Consider the following 24,433-nt stretch of genomic DNA (forward strand, 5'->3'; position numbering starts at 1 on the left):
TTTCTTAACACCACTTACCAAAGAGACTATTTTTTTCTCCATCATATATTAAAGATTTTAGATGATGTTCACAGCAATGTTTTACGAATAATTCACCTTACTGTAGCACATAACAGGAATTGAAATCAATGTCAACTTAAAAAAGATGTACTATAAGAGTTGTGAGTAAAGTTTTATCGGGGGCAGAATGAGGACTACAGGCCAGCAGACAGCACCTCAGATAGCTCTGAGAAACTGCTCCAAAGAGGGGGGGGCAAGGTCAGTGTTTGTGATTTTGGTGAAGGGGGAGTTCATGCAATCAAGCACTTACCTTACAAAAAGGTTTTCTGCTGGTCTCAAGGAGCTGATGTCTGAATTACTTGGGTTGTGCTAAACTATTGCGATGGAAGTTGTTAAATAGCTAGGTCATTTCCAAATAAAATAAAGATTCAGAAAAGAGAAGGCTGTAGCTGCCACTACTGCATGTGTTATAACCCCTGCATTCGTAGCTGCTCCCACAACCACATCAGCACAGGAAAAACCAGAGGTGGAGCCAGAGCCTAAAAAGGAGACTGAAAGTGAGGCTGAAGATAGCCTTGATGACTTAGAAAAGCACCTGTGTGAAAAGGCCCTGCGATCAATGCAGAAGGCTCAAGTGTCCCCAAAATTTTATTTGGTTTGTATGCAATTCAGTTTCAAAATTGCTAAAATGTGTTTGAGCTTTAGACTATAACATTTGTTGTAATAATTGCTAGGTTGAAGTTCACCATGTGAAAAAGAAAAAGGGCATGGATATACATTGCAAAAGATGTCCACAGTGTATTAGTGACATTTTTTCATTGACAGCTGATATAAATTTGTTTAGAGTGAAATATTTTAAGTCAAAAAAGAAAAATCCCCCTTTTAAAAAAGGGGGTTTAAATATTGTTGGCATTCCTGTGGTTCATTTAAATACCCCTGGCTATCCCCAGAGGTTTTTCTTTCTACTTTTTCTCTCTTTTTTTTTCCCTTTTTCTCATTTGAGTCTTAGCACCTGCTTATGATGCTTTCAACCTTGTATGGTTTGCAAGCTTGCCCAGAACTACTGTTGAACTCCCACAAAAGTGTAATGAATATTTTAATGCCACAATCTTTCCTGTTGCCTGTGGAGTCTCTGCTGAAATGAATCAGGATTCCAGCTCTAAGATGAGACAGAAAATGAAAGCATGTTGTTTGCCAGGACACTGTGGGTTTATATAGATGTGTAACAAGTTGATTTGGAACACTGGAATTTCATTCTTTTCTCTTTTTTTGTAAAGGCAATTAACTAGTCCCAGGAAGGATCCTTCAGTTAGATAAAATTTTGTTTTTTAAAAAAAAAATAAGATTCAGAAATATTAATTACTGAACACTAACTTTCTCTTACAGAGAAACTAGAGATTTTGGACTATTAATAATGTTCGATGCCATCCTGAGATGTCCTCTATAAGAAAGCAGTTGTTATTAGAAATGATCACTGGTATTTATGTTTACCAATCTACAGAATACTAATATAAAGGACAGTTAGTTCATGATTGCTTAAGGAAAGTGCAATGTGATTTTCTATTAAAGAAGGTACAAGGAATGGAATTGATTTTGTTCAGGGGACAGGAAATATGTCTCATTTACCTGGGGAGGTGGATGGATACAAGGGGCCACTGCTGGTACCAAGGCTCCATTCCTCAGAGAGTTCAGGCAAAGGAAGGAAGTCCACTCTGGGTCTTTTCATCAGTCGCCATAACTGTCAACTTAAAAGATGCATAACGTGAGAGTTGCCAGTTAAGTTTTATTTGGGACAAAATGAGGACTGCAGCCTGGGAGACAGGACCTCAGATACCTCTGAGAAACTGCTGTTTATAAAGGTGTCAGGCAGGGGGCGAGTAGGTCAGTATACATGATTTTGGTGAAGGAGTGTTCATGCAATCAAGCACTTTTCCTACAAAAAGGTTTTTCTACTGGTTCCAAGGAGGTGATGTCACCATGAGGGGACTTAGTGCTTTTCTAAATAGGAGTAGATCCGAGGATCAGTTCAGATCAGTTCAGTTGCTCAGTTGTGTTGGACTCTTTGTGACCCCATGGACTGCAGCATGCCAGGCTTCCCTGTCCATCACCAACTCCTGGAGCTTGCTCATACTCATCCATCGAGTTGGTGATGCCATCCAACCATCTCATCCTCTTTTGTCCCCTTCTCCTGCCTTGAATCTTTCCCAGCATCAGAGTCTTTTCCAAGGAGTCAGTTCTTCACATCAGATGGCCAAACTATTGGAGCTTCAGCTTCAGCATCAGTCCTGCCAATGAATATTCAGGACTGATTTCCTTTGGGATTGACTGGTTTGATCTTCTTGGAGTCCAAGGGACTCTCAAGAGTCTTCTCCAATACCACAGTTCAAAAGCATCAATTCTTCGGCACTCAGCTTTCTTTATGGTCCAACTCTCACATCCATATATGACAACTGGAAAAACCATAGCTTTGAATAGACGGACCTTTGTTGGCAAAGTAATTTTTCTGCTTTTTAATATGCTGTATAGGTTGGTCATAGCTTTTCTTCCAAGGAGCAAGTGTCTTTTAATTTCATGGCTGCAGTCAGCATCTGCAGTGATTTTGGAGCCCAAGAAGATATCAGTTCCTGAAAGTAACTATCTGAAGACCTGCTCCAACAGTTTCTCTGGAGCACAAAATGCCTCATTCTCAACCCTAGATTCCCTTCAGGGCATGTCGAAGGTCAACAGCTGTGGCAGCACAGGATTCAGTCCTCTCAGGGACAGAAGGCAAATGCCCTTGACAAGTGCCAATATGTCACTGACAAAGGAAACTAGAAGCAAGATCTGTTGGTTATAGACAAGTAATGCTGGCAAAGACCTAGAATAAAGGAGTGACAAAAGGAGTGGAATGGGTAAAGTAGGTAAATGTTTGAAGGACTTTGTGATGATGAGAAAAGGGACATCTTACAGATGAATCTGAGATTTGTCTGGAATCCTCAGACTCATAATGTCTTCTATAGAGTTTTAGAATCTGTAGATGGGGCAAGTACTTGAGAAGATGACGTTTGATTTGGGCATATTGAGTTTGTGTTGGTGGTAGGAATCCAGGGGAAAATATTCATGGAGCTGTTGAAATTGTAGATCTAAATGGCAGGGGAAGGATCAGTCTTTGTTTTAGTCACTCAGTTGTGTCCAACTCTTTGTGATCCCATGGACTATAGTACACAAGGATCCTCTGTCCATGGAATTCTCCAGGCAAAAATACTGGAGTGGTTGCCATTTCCTGCTCCAGAGGATCTTCCTGAGCCAGGGACCGAACCCAGGTCTCCCACCTTGCAGGCAGACTCTACCAACTGAACCACCAGGGAAGCCAAAAAGAAAGTAAAAGTTGCTCAGTCCTGTCTGACTCTTTGCAACCCCATGAACTGTAGCCTGCCAGGCTCCTCTGTCCATGGAATTCTCCAGCAAGAATACTGGAAAGGGTAGCTAGCTATTCCCTTCCCCAGGGGGGTCTTCCCAACCCAGGGATCGAACCCAGGTCTCCCACATTGCAGGCAGATTCTTTATTGTCTGAGCCACCAGAGAATCCCAACAGTCTTTGGAGATTGCTTATCAGATGCCCTTAAGTAATTGGACTCATTAGAGCAGTGAGTCTTGGTAAGATAGGGTATGCCCCAGGGCTATTGGTGTGCTGTTGTTGAGTCCCTAAGTTGTGTCCTACTCTTTGTGACCCCTTGGACTGTAGCACACATGGCTTCATTGTCTTCCTTAGAGTTTATTCAAATTCATGTCCATTGAGTTAGTGATGCTGTCTAACTGTCTCATCCTCTGCCGCCCTCTTCTTTTACCTTTGATCTTTCCCAGCATCAGGATCTTTTTCAATGAGTCGTTCTTTGCATCAGGTGGCCATAGTATTGGAGCTTCAGCTTCAACATAGTCCTTCCAATGAATATTCAGGGTTGATTTCCTTTCGGATTGACTGGTTTGATATCCTTGCTGATTCTTAACAGTCTTCTCAAGCACCACAGTTTGGAAGCATCAATTCTTTAGCTCTGAGCCTTCTTTAGAGTCCAGTTCTTACATCTGTACATGACTACTGGAAAAACCATATCTTTGACTATACATACGGACCTTTGTCGGCAAAGGGATGTCTCTGCTTCTTAATACACTGTCTAGGTTTGTCATAGCCTTCCTTCCGAGAAGCAAGTGTCTTAATTTCATCACTGCAGTCACCATCCATAGTGATTTTGGAGCCCAAGAAGAGAAAATCTGTCACTGGTTCCACTTTTTGCCCTTCTATTTGCCACAGCGTGATGGGACTGGATGCCATGGTCTTAGTTTTTTTAATGTTGAATTTAAAGCCATCTTTTTCACTCTCCTCTTTCACCCTCATCAAGAGGTTCTTTAGTTCCTCTTGGCTTTGCCATTAGAATAGTATCATCTGCATGTATGACGTTGTTATTTCTTCTGGCAGTCTTGATTTCAGCTTGTGATTCATCCAGCCCAACATTTCACATGATGTACTCTGCATATAAGTTAAATAAGCAGGGTGACAATACAGCCTTGTCTTATTGCCTTCCCAATTCTGAACCAGTCCATTTTTCCATGTCTGGTTGTAGCTGTTGCTTCTTGATCTGTGTACAGGATTCTCAGTAAGCAGGTAAGGTGATATGTTATTCCCTTCTCTTTAAGAATTTTCCACAGTAAAATATCTGTTGAGATCATATGTAATATGTCGCTACAATAGATACTAGTGACTGGGAGGTCTCTAAAGGAGATGTTATATAATATAAATAATAGGCTGAAGAATAAACCTTCATTTAGGGGATAGGAAAATGGTGCAAACCAAGTGGAGAATGAATAGGTCAATATGGTAAGTACCTGGACTGACCTTCCTGCTGAAAATAACTAAACAGTCTACATATTTTAAATCATATAAAGGCATTCATGAGCTTGCAACAAAGTAACATATGCAGATAAAAAACGTAAAGCAAAAATTCAGAAAAGTAAATTGAGTTTGATGGCTAACTTTTACAATTGGTGGAATTTGCTAAACCTACAGAATTGGAGCTTCTGTTCTTATGATCCAGAGGAGGCCAGAGTACAAAGTATAGTACCAATCCAAGATGTAGAGAGCCTCAGAGGTGATATTCCCATCAAAGCCTCAAAGATGATATTCTTTGACCCCCAAAGACTGTATGTATTTAACTAAAGACAAAGATGTAGTTATGGTTTAGAAAAAGAAATTTAAGTTGTATTTAACGTAAGTTGAAAAATGCACATAAAGCATCAAGAAAGCTGGTTGAACAAAAATTAACTTTAAGGCAGAAGTATTAATAGAGAAAATGAGGTTCACTACAGGATGATTAAAAGTTCAGTTCACCAAGAAATATAACATTTCTATATGTGTGTGCATCTATTAATGTAGCATTAAAATACATAAAGCTAAAATATATGGAATTACAGAGAGAAATAACATATTCATCATTGTGGTAGAAGGTTTTAAACATTTCTTTCAATAATTGGTAGATGAAACATTTTTAGAGAATGTAGATTTAAACAAATAACAAGCTTTATCTGTGCCTATATGTTGTGCATTGTACCCAAAGCAAAATCTGAAGTTTCATTTTACTGGTAGCATATTTATTACAGGGCTTCCCCTGATGGCTCAGTGGGTAAAGAATCTGCCTGCAGTGCAAGAGACACAGGAGACACGGGTTCAATCCCTGGGTCAGGAAGATCCCCTGGAGTAGGAAATGGCAAGCCACTTAAGTATTCTTGCCTGGAAAATTTCATGGACAGAGGAGCCTGGCGGGTTACAGTCCATTAGGTCGCAAAGAGTCAGACATGACTGAGCGACAAAGCACACACACACGCTGGCTACATTGCAGTACAATAAGATCAGCACAGGGAAAATTTATGCTCTTAAGTATTTTTATTAGAAAAGAAGGTAGAAAATTGATAAAGTAAGTATCCAACTTGGGCTGAGGAAAATGTTTTTAACAAAATAAACCCGTGGATAGTGAACGAATGGAGATAGTAAAGATAGGATGAATTAATAAAAAGTAGAACAATAAGAGAATGAATAGAAATATAGAAAGTGAATATATAATAGAAAAACTCAGTACTACCAAAAGTTGGTTATTTGAAAAGAATGATAAAATTGACACTTCTGTAAGACCAATTAAGAAAAAAGTGAAGCTACCAATAACTATTACTAAGAATGATAAAAGACAATCCAGTGGCAGATGCTGTAGGCATTAAAAATTAAGACAGTTAATAATTATGTCAGTAAATTTGAAAACCTAAATGACATAGACAACTTAGAAAATTGTGAATTACTATAGCTGACTTAGGAATTAGAATACATGAATAGTTCCGTAACTATGAAATAAATTGATACTGGAAAAAATATTTCAGTAAAGAAAACTACAAGCTCAGAGAATTCTACCAGCAAATTCTAGCAAGATTTAAGAAACAATAATAACAATTTTATATGAACTTTTCTAGAGAGTAGGAAAAGAAGAAACACCAAACCTTTTTTTTTTATTATTATTATTTTTAATAAATTTATTTATTTTAGTTGGGGGCTAATTACTTTACAATATTGTAGTGGTTTTTGCCATACATTGACATGAATCAGCCACGGGTTTACGTGTGTTCCCCATCCTGAATCCCCCTCCCTCCTCCCTCCCCATCCCATCCCTCTGAGTCATCGCATTGCCCCAGCCCTGAGCATTTGTCTCATGCATTGAACCTGGAATGGAGGGTAGCATAACGACAATTCCAAAACTTTAAAATGAATGTAAAAATTTTAAACGAAATATTAGCACCTAAGTTGTGATAACCGAAGGTATTTTCAGACACTGCTAAATGTCCCCTGGGGATACAAAGTCACCCCTGATTGAGAACCACTGTTTTAGAGCATGGCCTAAAAAGAACATGTGTGGGATGGCTTCACATTTATAGAAGTACAGTGAAAAAGAAGAGTTAAATGCTGTTATAGGTTATAGGTGCAGAAAATAGGATACCTTTTACAGCCGACACATTTGGAGTCAGTGAAAGAGAAGTTATTTGTAAGAAAGAGATAGAAGAATCTGGAAAAGGCTGCTTTATCTATTAATACAGTAAATTTATAGAGGGTGGCTAATGAGGAAAAATGATGTGGTTCATAGCACTTTTTAAAAAATGTTGTAATACTATGATATGATCAACACACATCCTAATCCTGTAACTAACCTACAATCATGCCGTGTGATGTGAATATTTTTAAGAGTAGCAATATTGCTGACAAATAGCAAGATTATGTATAATCAGAAGTGTTCTAGGAAAATGTAACAGCAAAAATCTAGGTAAATGTAATTTATCAGGGCACCTTCATTTCTAAAAAGATTCACTTAAGTGAAATGTGAATATGTTGTCTCTAGTGACCACAAACTCTAATCATATAATTGAGGAAACCAAAATAATATATGTGATGATTAGAATATAGACTCAAGTTGGGACTGCCTGGATTCACATGTTGTCTATTCCATTTGCTAACTTAAACTAAGACAGATAACTTAGTCTGACCTAAGCTTCAGTTGCTTTTTCTGTGTTGGGGAAAAATTGTACCTACCTCATAGGATCTCTCTCAGAATTCAGTGAGTTAATCCATCTAGAGTGTTTTGGCATGATTTATGGCACATTCAGTAAATATGTATCCTTATCCTTATTTTAATTGAAAGCTTTGTTGCTTTACTAGAGCTTACAATTTAAGAATGGTTTTGCCTAGCTCTAAAAATATGTGAAAGTGTTAGTTGCTCAGTCTTGTGGGACTCTTCACGACTCCACGGACTGCAGCCTGCCAGGCAGCTCTGTCCCTGAAATTTTCCAGACAAGAATACTGGAGTGGGTTGCCGTTCCCTTCTCCAAAAAATATGTGCAAGCATGCTCCTCATTCAAAATTATTTTTATTGTCTCTGGTTGCCTAGCCTCAAGAATTGACTTTAACTAAAAAGGGTAGCATCAGAGAACAATCTGAAATTAGGTAGGTCGGAACACCTGTTGTAGATATATAGGTAATTTCAGGAAAGTTAGATAACTGTTTTCAGATGCTCTACAGATTTAAGGAAAGAAACTTCAATTGTCCATTTCTTAATACCCTGAACTCCTTGATCTTTCGCCTTAAGGCTTCATCTGCATCTGTCATAATAATCTTCCTAGGAAAGAGAAATCTGATTGGACCTTAGAGTCTCATTGTAGCACTGAGAGGCCATGTATTATATTTCTTCAGTCATGTGCTCTATTTTCTCATTTCCCAAGAGCTGATTTAAATTGCCCTGGTTTCTGTAGAGTAGACCTTCAAATCTTTTTTTTTTTTAACCTAAGGACTTAACAATGGGGAAGGATGAAATCAGATGGTGTAGAATATCTGGAAAATCTTGCATGTCTATTCATTGCTCTGTAGACTTCACAGATAAATGTTTTGAAGTGCTAGTGTCTAAATATCAAACTAAAGGAGGTTGCTTGTTTTTTCTTTCTAGGCAGAAAAATTAATGAAACAAATTGGTGTGAAAAATGTGAAGCTTTCAGAATATGAAATGAGTATTGCTGCTCATCTAGTAGACCCTCTTAACATGCATGTATGTATCCTTAATCTTATTATTTTTTTTGTCTAACGTTTTCTATCAAGAGTCCCAAAGACCATGACTAGGTTTAATGATTCTCTAGGAGGAATCACAGAATTCAGTGCAGTCATATTTATGAATATAAGGTACTACAGCAAAAGGGTATAAGACAAAATCAGCAAAGAAAGAGGGGACATGTAGTGAAGTCTGTAGGAAATCAGACAAGCTCCCAGGAGTTCTGCCAATGAAGTCACACAGAATGCACTTAATTCTTTCATCAGAAGGTTGTGAGAACGCATATCCAATGCTTTCCATGAAAAAAGCTCATTAGAGACTTAGGGCCCAGAGTTTTAATTGGGATTGGTCCCATTTTCCTAACATGTATCAAAATTCTAGACTCTCATAAGGAAAACAGATGTCCACCATAAACCATACTGTTTACACAGTTTAGACACAGCAAGCTGTTCTTAATCTGGAGAAGGGAGGAAGCTCCTGAAATCTTTCGTATCTCCCATACCCCAGCCAAGGGCTAGCTGTGCATGCAGGCCTCTCTAAGGATAATAGTCTCAGGCCCACTTGTAGTAACCTTTTTAGCACACATTTGTTTAGTTAAACTTGTACTTTTATATATTCACCTTTGTGGAATGTAAAATTACTGCTGTAAGTTGATGTTTGACTTGGAGTTGAAATCTAAATTTTTATGATCAAGTATGATAGCACAAGATTCTGAATCCCAGTTTTTCCACTTATGGCCTTGGCAAATTATTTCCTCTTTTGAGTTTCAATTTCCTCATATGTAATCCAGGGGCAATGTAATATCTGCTCTTCTTACTTCTAAAGGATTATTTTGAGCATCAGATCAATGTAATTTATAAATTCTGAAATCTAGGTGAATATTTTGTGACATAGGTATAAATAAATAAATAGAATGAAATTGATATCCTTATCTCCAAATTTAGGAAATAAAAATGTACAGTGTCTATTAATATCTTTGTGCACAGAGACATACATCCCTTTCCAGAATTAATCCTCCATTTGAAATGAGGATCCTTTGTTATAGTTACAATGAAAACAAGTGATGATTTTTTCAGTTCTGGCTATGATTTTTCCCTTTTTTTTTTTTATGGTGGAGAATAAATAAATCTGTTGTAAACACTGTTTTTGACCAGCCCCACCTCCAGCCCCTTTACTCTTCTAAATCAAAGCTAGGTTGTTTTTGTTTGTTTTTCAGATATTTTTCAGTTAGTTGATAGACTGCCCTCCCCCTACTCCCTCCAATTTTTTTTTTTAAAGCTGAGTCAGAAGGCTTTAAAATATACAAGCTGTATCTATTTTGAACACATATATCCCGTTACTCTTTATAAATATAGAAATTTTGACAGAGTTTCCTTTTGATCGATAAAGTTCCAAAGCCCAGTTTGGTGAGTTTAGGCCTTGTTTCTAAACTCCTTCCAATTATGTTTGACAGCATCGTGTATGAATTAGGCACACTCCTGGTGAGCTCTTCCTATTAACTAGTGCTAAATTATCTGTCTCAGCTAGCTCTCAATCATCTTTGCATGGGGTATTTCCTCCTCTTAATAGAATGACTTCAGCTTATTAGATGATCCCTGCCAGACCTAGTGCTTTTTTTTTTTTTGCAATAATAGGTAGTTGACTTATTAACTTTCTTTTTGCATCTCACAGTAGTTTCATAATTGCAGTATTGCTTAAGAATACTTACATTAATATATCATTTTAAATTTATTATTATTTAGGTATAATCAAGTCTTATCATTTGGGAGCTTTTTTTGTTTGTTTTTTTACTTCAGTGAATATACATTAGTTGTAAAATTTCATGCTGACTTTACCTTTTACCAGGTTACTTGGAGTGATATAGCAGGTTTGGATGATGTCATTACAGATCTGAAAGACACAGTCATCTTACCTATCAAAAAGAAGCATTTGTTTGAAAATTCCAGGCTTCTACAGCCTCCAAAAGGTATGTTAAAAGTTTATATTTGTGAAAACATTAAAAACCTGGAGAACATGGAAACTTTCTGCCTTTATAGAACTGACGTTTTTGAATTTGGATTTTCAAGAGATTGCTGAGATCCAGTTGAATGATTTTATAAATAATAATTTTAAGATAATTGCTCATTCTTCAGCTTTCCAAATTTAGATAATTTTTCCCCTGTATAGATATTACATGTCAAAATAAACCCTTTATTTCAAATTCATATTTATTACAAGAAAATGAAATTAGGGAAATCAATGATAAAGATTCAAAGTAAAAATATGGGTCTTTGTCAAAAAGAAGATAAGACTTCTTATTGTTTTTTTCACTATTCTAGTGATTTTTTTTTTCCCATTTGGTATTTCTATTTACTTTTAGAAATACAGTAGTTTTTTTTGTTTGTTTTTGTTTTTTTAGGATAGTGAACGGATGAACTAGAAATTAAGAAAGTAAATGTTACTTATTTTTAAGGGTAACATTTTCTTATTTCTAGTTAATAATAACTGCAGAAGCCTTGTAACTCAAGAATCGACAGTATTTATAAATGCATGCTTAAATGCAGTACTTCTATTATTAATCATTCACATATTGATCATGTTTAAGGTTTATTAAAGGTGATTCAAATGTAGCTTTCTTGATAATTGTCAATGAGATCTATAGAGGTGTGTTGGGGTGGCTTTCAGATACAAATTCTGTAGTGTAGCTTATTTATTGCCACCTAGTAGAAGCTTCTCTTTATTGTATTATCAAAGCTAGTGAGGTTGCTAGTCAAGACTGAAATCAAATTATTAGATAAATACATTTCTTAAAAAAATAGGATCTTTAAAAATATCAAAATAACATGTATAACTTGTAGTTGTTTATAATCTTAACTAATTTTACAGCTATATCGAAAAGTGCATTAAATTATATTTCAAAGGTTATTAAAACCAATAGCTGTACATTTTTATGAAGTAGAAAAGTTTTGTTTCTGGTAAATAGAGGATGACAGTTATCAAAAATTGCATACTTTTTCATTAACTAAAACAACAAATCTGTTTTTTATGTATTTCTTTTATTTTCTGAAACCGCAAAACTGCTTTGTTTCTCCTAACAAAATGCATTTAGTTTATTGTGATTGAGAAAAAGTTTTCCCCAAAGAAAATTTCAAATGATTTATATCTGTGCCCAGATCAAAAGAGTAAGATAGAAATTGTATTATTAAGTTCTTCGCTACCTTCTTACAGATTGTTTATAGTGTGAAGAATGAACTTTTGTGGATTTTTATGTCTCAGTTTCACAATGCTAATGAATGTAGGAAGTTTTCTCATCAGTGATGTTTTAGGCTAGGTAATTGGGTGACTTAACCAATTGGACTTGGTTTAAAACCCCAATTAGCATAGCAGATGCCAAATTATGAGGGGCTACTTTAACAGCCTTATGTAAATCTGGTTTTTATTTAAATGCATCATCTGAAACTAAGGGTGGTTCCAAATTTTTCTAAGTTACATAAGTATTTCCTTATTATGTGATCTAAAGCAGCAGTCCCCAACCTTTTTGGCACCAGGGACCAGTTTAGTGGAAGACAGAGATCGTTATCCTGAACTGGACTGTTTGATGAAGGGAGGAAGCAGGAGGGTGCTGTAACCCCAAGTAGATGTCATCACTGACACAAACTTAGGATGTAGCACCTTCCTTTCTACTATAAGAAAAGATTAATAAAAATAGAAATTACTATTATGAAGCATTTTAGTATGAACAGAATTAATATTATGTTGATTATCCCATAAACTAGCAAATCTCATTCTCTTATTAAAGGAGATAATAAAATAACATGTTAATTTCCAGGTGTGCTTCTCTATGGGCCTCCAGGCTGTGGTAAAACGTTGATTGCCAAGGCCACAGCCAAAGAAGCAGGTTGTCGATTTATTAACCTTCAGCCTTCAACACTGACGGATAAGTGGTATGGAGAATCTCAGAAACTGGCTGCTGCTGTTTTCTCCCTTGCCATAAAGCTACAGCCTTCCATCATCTTTATAGATGAAATAGGTATGCTATGTTTTCTAAACAGTGTGTAGTGGACTTGCATGTACATATTTCCTTCTGCTTATATGTTTGTCCAGGGTAGGCACTTGGAAGTTGAACCATCAGATTGTGTGATGTGTGCATCTTCAACTTCATTAGGATCACTAGTGTTAATTACTGTCTTACACCAGTTCTTCAAAGTGGTTATACCCATTTTCACTCTCATCAGTATATAGTTTGTTTGCTTACATACTCCTCCCCAAAACTTCTCTTTTCCGGGAGTAACGTTAATGTGTATCAATTTAAAGAGCAAGAATCATGTCATTGTTTTGTGTTAGTACGTTTGTGCATATTTTAGCAAATTGATTGGCAACTTAGGTTTCCTTGCTTGTAAATTGCCAGTTTTTCTTTGGGATTATTTGCGTTTTTCTTAGTAATTCTTTGATAATGTTTTAATATGATTACAAATATTTTCTAGACTGGCTTGTCTTTTCACTTTATGATAGTTTCTTTTATGAATATTTACATTAAATGTAGTTTCGTTTGTCAGTCTATTTCTTTTATGATTTATATTTTGTGTGTCTGGTTTACAAATCCCTCACTACCTCCTTAAATGCTCTCGCTTTTGAAATATATAATGTGAAGTAGGAATCTAGTTTAATTCCTTGCCATATGGACTGTCAACATAGATAGATCATCTTTCTCTGTCATGACTTTTATATTAGTGAACTTTTCTCTATTTAACATTTTATGGATCATCTGCATTTTTGTTACAGTAAGTTAAATAAAGCTACATTAGTTAAAAGTGGCTTTGGATTAATTTTACTATTATATGTAATATAATAAGCTGTATAGAATTATACATAGAGAAAGATAGGTATAGATATAAAGTATTTTGGTTACATGTTTGCCTTGTGATTCTTACCAATTTATTCCTTTTTTTTAAATTTTTGCTTTAAATTTTGCATAAGAGAACATATTGCTAGATTTTTTAAAAATTTAATATAAGACTCTTTAATAAGGAATGTGGTCAGTTTGCTTTTATTTTGATAGCTGACAGATTTATTTTTACCACGTAACTGTGTGCCTTTTATTTACCAATCTAGTGGACTTCTGTGCTTTTTCTTTTTTTTCCCTTTTCCCTGTTATAGTAGCCTTTCCCTTCTCCAGAGGATCGTCCTATCCCAGGGATCAAACCCGGGTCTTCTGCATTGCAGGCATATTCTTTACCATCTGAGCCACCAGGGAAGCCCCTTAGCATAGCTACTTGTCTTAAAAGTCTAGGCTAATTATTTCTCCCCTCTTACCAAACAATACAGGGATCTTAGAGCTCTGGAATACCAATCACTCCTCTCATTTCTTACATGTTTCTGATAACAGTTTCTCTTATTTTTTACTTTCCATATTAGTTGTTATTTTTATATTGACATTGCTTGTTTAGAGATCCACTTGCCACTTTTTTTGTTCACTATTACTTCTTGAACCTGCCTTTTCTGGATTTAATTTCCTTCTTTCTGAAGTCAAAATTCTTTCAGCAGAGATTATGAGTACAGCAGCTTCTGTCTTTCTGTGAAATGGGTTCATTCTGTGTTTTTATTTTTAAATGATAACAGAATTATATTTCCTTTCAATATTTAAAGTTAGAAGTCCATTGTCTGTCAATCTTTTTGTTGCTTTTGAGAAATCTGCTTATTACCCAATATTTCTTTGTAATTTAATCTATATTTTCTGTCTACTTGCTATTCAAATTACAAGATTTCTATTTTATTATATATATATATATGTATACACACACACACACACACTTCAGCTCTACTTAATTTTGAGTCATTTCTGTAGTTTTAGCATCTAGGTCTCTACCATATCTTATCGGTTCTAAACCATACCACTTTATTTTAGTTTTTTATATTTTAATATCTCTGAAATTGGGATAGCATCTCTTTTTTAGAAATAATTTTATTTATTTATTTTTGGCTGTGCTGGGTCTTTGTTGCTGCATGGGCTTTTCTTTAATTGCAGCGAGGCAGAAGCTACTCTCTTAATTATGGTGCAGGCTTCTCATTGTGGTGATTTCAGTTGTTGTGGAGCACGGGCTCTAGGGCTTGGGGGCTTCAGTAGGTGTGACACCTGTCCTCAGTAGTTGCAGCTCCCAGGCTCTAGAGCACAGGCTCAATAGTTGGGACACATGGGCTTAGCTACTCCACAGCATATGGGGTCTTCCTAAATTAGGGATCGAACCCATGTCCTCTGTATTGACAGGTGAATTCTTTACTACTGAGCCACCAGGGAAGCCCCAAGTTTTTTCTTCTTTTAGTATTATAATTTACTTGGCAATATTTTAAAATTTTTATTGATGCATAAAATGATATCAATCATTGAGTAAGTTATAAAAAGCAATTCTTTGCTTGGCTCTATTTAGTCTCATAACCATTGGGTTTGTATTCTATTAAAAGTGAACTTCTATTAGAAGTTCTATTTATTTTTCAGATTTAGCTGTTTTCACTATAGCTTGCTCTTCTGTTAGAATTTCAGTCCTTTTATGTTTTCAGAATTTAAAGCATACTATTATAATACAGTTTTTTGGATTGTTATGTTTTCTGAAATTCTACTTCTCCTTTATATTGTTAACTCTTTCACAGTAATTTGTTTCCATGTGTCATTTCTCACTTTAGATTGCTTATGACTTGGTTTTGTTTGAGAATTCTCTGTTGCCTAAAATGATCCACAGTTTTGTGTCTTCCACTTAGAGCTTTTAAGATCTAATTTCTTAATACGGATGTTCTTAGACTGAAAGATGGTTTGAATTTAGACTTCAAACCTGAGAGAGAGCCCCTGTGATCTTGGTTTTTTAATTTTTCAGGGGGTACATATTTCCCTCCAGAGCCCAGGCATAGAAGGACAAGCTTCCTTAACTCCCTGTAGTGATGAGCAGAATTTTTTTCATGTCTATACTTTCTGTGAGTGTACATCCTTTTGGGCATCTTTTTCTCTCTTTCTTACAATCTCAGATATTAATACTTTTTTAAATTTAATTAAAAGACTTTTTTTTAGAACAGTTTCAAGTTTAAAGTTGAGTAGAAAGTACATTGCCCATATACCCTGCCCCATAAACAGTTTCCCTATTATTAATATTTTGTGTTAGTGTGATGTATTTTTTATAATTAGTGAACCATTATTATTATTAATAACTGAAGTCCATAGTCTCTATTAAGGTTCATTATTTTGTGTTGTACAGTTCCATGGTCTGACAAAAGTAGTATAATATCATGTATCTTCCCAATATCAGACAGAATACTTATACCACCCTAAAAATCCCCAGTGCTCTACATGTTTATCTTTCTCAAACTCCTCCCTCCCAAACTCCTGGCTACATCTTTTCATATGCTTATTTGCCGTCTGTGTATCTTTTTTGGTAGGGTCTTTATCCATATCTTTAGCTCATTTTTTTAACTGGATTGTTTTCTTGTTGAATTTTAAGAATCCTTCATATGTTTTGGATACAAGTCTTTTGTCAAATAAGTGTTTTATAAATATTTCCGCCCCCCCCCCCCCATTTTGTCTTCTCTTAAACCATGTCTTCCCCAGGACAGGAAGTTCATTTTGAATAAAATCCAGCTTACACTTTTTTCTTGGATGGACTGTGCTTATGGTGTTATATGTAAAAACTTGTTACCAAACCCAGGGTTTGATTAATGATTTGAGATTATATAAAGAATAAATAGTTTATTGTTAATTTCTAAGGTTAACAATTTTTTTGTAGACTCCTTTCTACGAAACCGTTCCAGTTCTGACCATGAAGCTACAGCCATGATGAAAGCTCAGTTTATGAGTCTCTGGGATGGATTGGATACTGATCATAGCTGCCAGGTATTAGAAATCTGCCTTACTTTATGTTATAGTTGATGGTGGTAGAAAATATGTCCAGTTGTTTGTTAGGCTTTTTTACAATTTTTTTTTTTCATAAATTATACTTATCAATAAATGGTGAGAATCTGAAAGAATATGATTTGTGTATGTCTTCATCCATTTTGAAGGCTTCATAATTAATAAAATGTTAAAAAAGATTTCCCAAATGCCCAAAACAAATACAACAGAAGAGAGAAAAACCAGGTATTAGAACCTTTTATGTCACAGAAAAGGAAGTGACTAGCTCTGAGTATTCTGTACATTTTTTTTGACTCTTAACCGTAAGTCCTTCTAGTCTTTACTCTCAGTTCTTATGTCACTTAATTTTTTTGTATAGTAGTGTAGTTAACCCCAAGCCCTTTTATCCCTCTCCCACACTTTTCCCTTTTGGTATCCTTAAGTTTGTTTTCTATGTTCTGTCAGTTGGTTTCTGTTGTAGATTCCACATATAAGTGATATCATGTGATATTGGTCATTCTGTCTGAAATACTTCACTTAGTATGATAATCTCTAGATCCGTATTGCTGCAGTTGTCATCATTTTATTCCTTTTTATGGCTGAGTAGTAGTCCACTGCACGTATGTACCGCATCTTCTTTATCTATTCCTCTGTTGTTGTTGTTGTTGTTGTTAAGTCGCTCAGTCGTGTCCAACTCTTTGCGACCCCATGGACTGCAGCATGCCAGGCTTCCCTGTCCATCACTGTCTCCCAGAGTTTGCTCAAACTCACGTCCACTGAGTCAGTGGTATTATCTAACCATCTCTTCCTCTGCTGCCCCCTTCTCCTCTTGCCCTCAGACTTTCCCAGCATCAGGGTGCTTTCCAACGAATCAGCTCTTTGCATCAGGTGGCCAAAGTATTGAAGCTTCAACTTCAGCATCAGTCTGTCCAATGAATATTCAGGGTTGATCTTCTCTAGGATTGATTGGTTTGATCTCCTTGCAGTCCAAGGGACTCTCAAGAGTCTTCTCCAGCACCATAATTCAAAGGCATCAGTTCTTTGGTGCTCAGCCTTCTTTGTGGTCCAACTCTCACATCCATACATGACTACTGGAAAAACCATAGCTTTGACTATCTGGACTTTTGTTGGCAAAGTGATGTCTCTGCTTTTTGATATGTTACCTAGGTTTGTTATGGCTTTTCTTCCAAGGAGTAAGTGTCTTTTAATTTCATGGCTGCTGTCACTGTCCACAGTGATTTTGGAGCCCAAGAAAAGAAAACTTGTCACTGGTTCCACTTTTTCCCCATCTATTTGAAATGAATTCATGCGACCAGGTGCCATGATGTTAGTTTTTTGAATGATAAGTTTTAAGCCAGCTTTTTCACTCTCCTCTTTCACCCTCATGAAGAAACTCTTTAGTTTCTCTTCGCTTTCTGCCATTAGAGTGATTTTATCTGCATATCAGGTTGTTGATATTTCTCCTGGCAGTCTTGATTCCAGTTTGTGATTTATGCCGCCCAACATTTCACATTATGTACTCTGCATATAACTTAAATGAAGGGTAACAATGTATAGCCTTGACATACTCCTTTCCCAAGTTTGAATCAGTCTGTTGTCCTATCATTGGGCATTTAGGTTGCTTCCATGTCTTGCCTGTTGTAAATAGTCCTGTGATCATTGGGGTTAATGTATCTTGTGAAATTATGGTTTTCTCCAGATATATGCCCACTAGTGGGATTGCTGGATCATATGTTAGCTCTATTTTTAGTTTTTAAAGAACCTCTATACTGCTCTCCTTAGTTCATTTCAGTTCAGTTCAGTCACTCAGTCGTGTCTGACTCTTTGCGACCCCATGAACCACAGCACGCCAGGCTCCCTGTCCATCACCAACTCCCTGAGTCCACCCAGACCCATGTCCATCAAGTCAGTGATGCCATCCAACCATCTCATCCTCTGTCGTCCCCTTCTCTTCCTGGCCTCAATCTTTCCCAGCATCAGGGTCTTTTCCAATGAGTCAGCTCTTTGCATCAGGTGGCCAAAGTATTGGTTTCAGCTTCAACATCAGACCTTCCAATGAACACCCAGGACTGATCTCCTTTAGGATGAACTGGTTGGATCTCCTTGCAGTCCAAGGGACTCTCAAGAGCCTTCTCCAACACCACAGTTCAGAAGCTCTCCTTAGTGGCTGCACCAAATTACATTCCCACCAACAGTGTAGGAGTGTTCCCTTTTCTGTATACCCTCTCCAGCATTGATTGATTATAGATTTTTTGATCATGGCCATTCTGACCTGTGTGAATGATAGATAGCTCATTGTAGTTTTGATTGCCATTTCTTAAATAATTAGCGATCTTGAGCATCTTTTTGTGTGCTTATTGGCCACTGGTATGTCTTCTTTAGAGAAATGTCTATTTAGGTCTTCTGCCCATTTTTTTATTAGGTTGTTTATTATTTTGATATTGAACTACATAAGCTGTTTGTTTATTTTGGAAATTAATAATTGGGTCCTATGTGTTTCTTTTTGTTTTTATTTTCATTACTCTTGGAGGCAGATCCAAAAGCTGCTGCGATTTATGTCAGTGTTCTGCCTGTGTTTTTCTCTAAGAGTTTTATACATCTGGTTCTTTAATCCATTTTGAGTTTATTTTTGTGTATAGTGTTAGAGAATGTTCTCATTTCATTCTTCTACATGAAGCTGTCCGGTTTTCCAGCACCACTTATTGAAGAGACTGTCTTTTCTCCATTGTATATTCTTGCTTCCTTTGTTGTAGATTAATTGATCATAGGTGTGTGGATTTATTTCTGAGCTTTCTGTTCTGTTCCATTGATCTATAAATCTGTCTTTGTGCCAGTAACATTACTGTAGCTGTTTATGTTCATATGTTTATGTGTGTAAGTTTCCAAGAACCAAGGCTTGACTCTGCTGAATAGGTTTCCTAATTTTTCACCATTTTTCTCAGGCCATAGTACTTTATGAGTCCTAGCTTTGTGTAGAATGCTCTCTTATCAGGCCCTCTTGGCCTGTCAGATGTCCGTCACACCACACTGTCTAAGATCTGTTCACTTCCATATGGTATGCAGTCAACTTCTGTCCTTGCTTATCTCCATTATATAGATAGGCTTTACTGATAAATAAACCTGTCAGTTTAATTCCTTTACTTTTTTGCAGACTTATTGTTTAATTTGAGGTGTTTTTTTTAATACTTTATTATTAATTTTTACATGTTTTGTAGCCGGAGAGTTTAAGGATATCCTTTGTCACATTACCACAGATCAAAAGTCCTGAGACACATAATTCTCAGGAAGAAAATTAAGCCCCATATCCTCCTTCTACATCACTTTTGTTAGTCACTCGGTTGTGTCTGACTCTGCGACCCTATGGACGATAGCCCCCCTAGGCCCCTCTTTCCATGGAATTCTGCAGGCAAGAATACTGGAGTAGGTTGCCAGTTTCTTCTCCTGGAGATCTGCCCAACCCAGGGTTTGAACCTGGGTCTCCTGCATTGGAGGCAGATTCTTTACCATCTGAGCCACCAGGGAAGTCCCTTTTATGAAAATATAATTTCATTTTGAGGGACAGTTGCCTTTAGTGTTGGATAATTAGAGAAGAAAGCACAACAGAGATAAATGTAGGTGAATTAATAAAAATAATTTTTATTAATAATTGGTTCTGGTAAATCTGTTCAATGAGATTGATGTGCCAGTTCCCAAAAGCTGATTATCCTTCTAAGCAACAGTATTTATAGTAGGCAGAGAATTGAACAGTTAGCTCCTGTAAGAGAAAATGGTTTAATATTATATCTTATCAGAGAATAGTTTTAAAACCAAGGAAATAATAATATTTGGATGAAGTATACTTCAGAGCTGCTTCATCCAGAGCCCCACGGTATGGTTCTTGCCACAAAGGAAACAAAAATAGTTGCATGACCGCATTAAACCTGTCACTACTACTGGAAATCCAAGTTGGTTGATGACATATTCTTCATCTTGAAATACATGAGACACAAAAGCTAACATTGTTTTTAGGGGATTAATTGACATAGTTCAACTTTTGAGACATATATTTAGATCTGATTGTTTTAAATGTGAAATGATAAAAAAAATTTTTCTTAATATTTTGTTTTAAAGATTTTTTAAAGTCTTAGCTAATACCTAAAACGTGCATTAATTTTGCTACATAAATACTAAAAATTTACTGTTGCTTCCCATTTTTAATTTTAGCTTATCTGCACTAGAATTTATATGTAGATGTTATCAGTTTCACCCCTTAAAATTTGCTTCTTTAAGTAATGTCAGTCACTCTTGCTTTGCTTATTCATCATGAATATCTGTTATTACCTTACATGTATTCATTAGACCATGTTGTGCTAGATTTACCTGTATTCCTTGATCCTAATTTTTAGAGTTTCATCTTTCATAGTGGGCTTTTGTTTTAGGCTGTTTGTTTACCTAGAATATTTCTCAAATTTCAGCCCCCTTTTGAATTTTTTCTAGGTACTTCCTCAACTGCAATGGTTTTTGTGATTCTCAACCTAATAGGGTCCATCTTCAACAACCTTCCATGTCACTTTGAGTCTCTCTTTTAATATCTTATGAATACTCTATCTCAAAATGTACTTAATGCTGATCTTTGCTCGTATACAAAACGAACTCATTTGATCACTTCTGAAGATAAATTTTGTTTTACATTTAGTAGAAATTTTCCTTACTAATTTTATAGAGTTATAGAAAGTCAGTAAAGAGAAACAGGTAAGAGCATTAATATTTTGACTTGAAGACCAGTTAAACCAACTATAAAATTGTATTATGTTTTGGAACTTTTTCTCAAATTTGTATTTATATTTTTTCCCTGTAGATGGCAGTCTCTCCTGGTTAATTGAAAGTATTGAGTGGCATTAAATGTAGAGTAGAAGTAGAATATAAAACTTAGTGGATTTTTCAACATGTTCTGGAGTTAGATTTCAGACTATTTAAAAAAACCTAAGATATCTTAGGCTGAAATAAAAGTTTTCATTAGAATACCGATAAATTTCGTTTTAGAGAGCAGATGTATGTGTTTATTGTATTATACAGAAATATTAATAATAACAGTAATATTGAAGCCCTTCAGAAATTAAATTGTTTTGTGTATCTCTGTCTTTATTCGTGTTGATTTTTCATCTCTATATCCTTTATAAATAAGTGGCATAGACTCAGAGGCTGGCAGGGCTGCCAGCAATTTTTTTTTCTTTTTTTCTGTTTTTTTTAAATATTCTACCCAGCATTTTGATGTCTGCTTTTATTTTGTTGCCCTTGTGGAAAGTTGGATTGCTTGAGGTTCTATTATTATTAGGAAGATTCTACCTGCAGTGCTGATAGTGCTGTGAAATGATGGTGTGAACTCTAGAGGAAAAAATACATGGTATATCTATTACTATTACCAGAATCCTCAGACTCTGGTAGGAAAATGATTCTCTCCTTAATATTATCAAAGGACTTGAATTATTGTCACATATATTACCAAGCTGTTAATATAAGTAGCTTTCAGTTATTCAACATGTAGCAATCAAGTAACCATATTTTAGAAAATACAGGAGGTTTTTTTAAATTTTTATAATTCCTTCATAACTGAATAGTACATTATTTTAGTTACTAGAAGTCTGGTGAAATGCAACAGTCTTACCAGCTTTGCTATCATTTGATGTATTTAGGATTAACTTTGATTTGTATCTATAAATATTTGAGTAATACTGGATTAAAACAGATTTCTTATAGAAGATTTAGTATAAGCCCCACTTAATTTTCTATATCTTCTAAGCCCTAGTAGTAACAACCTAAAAGGAGTATTACTGGTATATTTAATAGCTTTGTTTTTCTTTATATATTTAGGTCATAGTGATGGGAGCTACTAATCGTCCTCAAGATCTAGACTCAGCTATAATGAGGAGAATGCCCACGAGATTCCATATCAACCAGCCTGTAAGTGGGTTTGATTGATATTATGAACAGTTAAATATTCATTTTTTTGCAGATATTTATCTGTGATTTCAGGAAGGCAATGCTTAAAAAAATAAGACATTATTTATCACAGGCAGGGAAGGAATAGAGCAAGAACCCCATAATTACTATTGTCCTTTCTACTCCTTTTCTCACTTTTTTACTGTCTTTGAAGATCAGTGTTGTTTACGTCTGTATACATTTGCATCTCTTCAATGTATAGAATTACCTCAAGTTTCCCTAGACATGTTAGTGATTTTCTTTAGAATGTAGCAAGTTATCCGTGGAAGATACATAAGAAAATGTAAATCATAGATTTGGTTTAGGATAGGATGAAATTAGGGGTTTTAGGGTTAAAGAACTGTTCTGTTCAGAAGGCTGGACAGGGAGAACATCTGCTATTTATTTGATTAATTATTAGCAGTTGTAGTTGGTGCTTTCCTCTGACAGTATTAATGATTAACCAGTAAGTACGATATTGCACTTAAATATACAAATGAAAATCTGAGATTGGTATTGATCCAGTTGTAACTTCTAGCACTCTTTTTTGCTGGTTAAAAGTACCCTCAAGTAGAGGATGATAACTTGCTGATACTCTGTTACACAGAGTCCCCAGATCTTGAATTTTGTCTGCTTTTAGATTAAAAAAGAAAAAACGAACAGGGTTAGTACTAGACTATATGCAGCATACAGTCAGCATGTTACATGTATTGCTGTTTAGAACTTCCACTGTCACTCCTTTCAAATTTAAAGTCTCTGGCCTGAAAATTTTGCCCTATTTTATATTCTTCAACCTAACAGTTTGTCGCAGTAAACATGGTTATCTAAAATTGGTAGTTGTGGTCTCTTTAAAATTACTCTGATCGACTGTTTGCTACAGCTACAACCTCTGATTCCTCTGGAGGGTATGCATTTACTTAGGCAGTCTATTAGAGAATTTACCTGATAATTCAGTGGAGAGATTTTTTTAATGTGATACAGGGGACTGGAAAATTTGATTAATATTTATTGAGCTCGTATGTCAGATACCCACTAGGTTCTGATGAATAGAACGTGGCCCCTGTCCTAAAAGAACTCTGCATTGGAGGGGGGGCCAGACACAACAATAAATAATGTAATATGTACTTTACAAAGGTATGTGTAACCAACTGCAAGGACCTGAGGTGATGATGAAAACTAATAATTCTGTTTGAGGAGTTAGTGAAACTTACAGAGTCCAGCTGGGCTTGAAGGATGAAGGATGGTAGGAATTGACTCATTTGAAAAGACCCTGATGCTGGGAAAGATTGAAGGCAGGAGGAGAAGGGGACGACAGAGGATGAGACGGTTGGATGGCATCACCGACTCAATGGACAACTCCGGGAGTTGGTGATAGACAGGGAGGCCTGGTGTGCTGCGGTTCATGGGGTCTCAAAGAGTCGAACATGACTGAGCGACTGAACTGAACTGAACTGAAGCAAGGAAATGCTTTTCTGCCAAAGTGAACAAAGGCAAGGAGGTGTGGAAGCACATATTTAATGGAGACTTCTGGGGATAGTTCAGTTAGAAGGCGCCAAGGAAAATCATTGGTTATGAGGCGGAAAGGGTGGGCTGCTAAAGGTTTAGATGACCTTTATATGCTTCATACAAGATATGTGATCTTATTGTATTACCAGAACATCAGAATATTTTTAGAAATAATTAGTTCACTTCAGTGGTTCTGAAAGTAAAGATTACATTGATAGAATCTCTGCTTGTAGTCTAATAGTAAACAAAGGGTTTTGATGTACTGTAGTAGAATAGAACATCGGAGAAGGCAATGGCAAGCCACTCCAGTACTCTTGCCTGGAAAATCCCATGGACGGAGGAGCCTGGTAGGCTGCAGTCCATGTGGTCATGAAGAGTCGGACACGATTGAGCAACTTCACTTTCCCTTTTCACTTTCATGCATTGGAGAAGGAAATGGCAACCCACTCCAGTGTTCTTGCCTGGAGAATCCCAGGGACGGCGGAGTCTGGTGGGCTGCCGTCTATGGGGCCTCACA

The 24,433-nt window shown here is 36.1% G+C and overlaps 1 protein-coding gene across 8 annotated transcripts in view; it reads left to right on the forward strand.

Moving 5' to 3' along the window:
- Positions 1–24,433, forward strand: part of ATAD1 (ATPase family AAA domain containing 1) — a 60,939-nt gene that overhangs the window by 23,821 nt on the left and 12,685 nt on the right. For 6 of the 8 annotated variants that reach the window (XM_081556804.1, XM_081556828.1, XM_081556815.1 and 3 more), the window contains 5 exons: positions 8,505–8,603; positions 10,449–10,569; positions 12,412–12,612; positions 16,349–16,455; positions 22,303–22,392. In XM_081556804.1, coding sequence (XP_081412930.1) covers positions 8,505–8,603; positions 10,449–10,569; positions 12,412–12,612; positions 16,349–16,455; positions 22,303–22,392 — 618 coding nt within the window. Of the gene's footprint in view, positions 1–8,458; positions 8,604–10,448; positions 10,570–12,411; positions 12,613–16,348; positions 16,456–22,302; positions 22,393–24,433 lie in introns of all 8 variants that reach the window. The other 2 variants (XM_081556842.1, XM_081556832.1) reach the window with 2 other exon arrangements.

The sequence above is a fragment of the Giraffa tippelskirchi genome, chromosome 2 (genome assembly GCF_054371585.1).
Source record: "Giraffa tippelskirchi isolate mGirTip1 chromosome 2, T2T-mGirTip1v1.2.pri, whole genome shotgun sequence".
Lineage (NCBI taxonomy): Eukaryota > Metazoa > Chordata > Mammalia > Artiodactyla > Giraffidae > Giraffa > Giraffa tippelskirchi.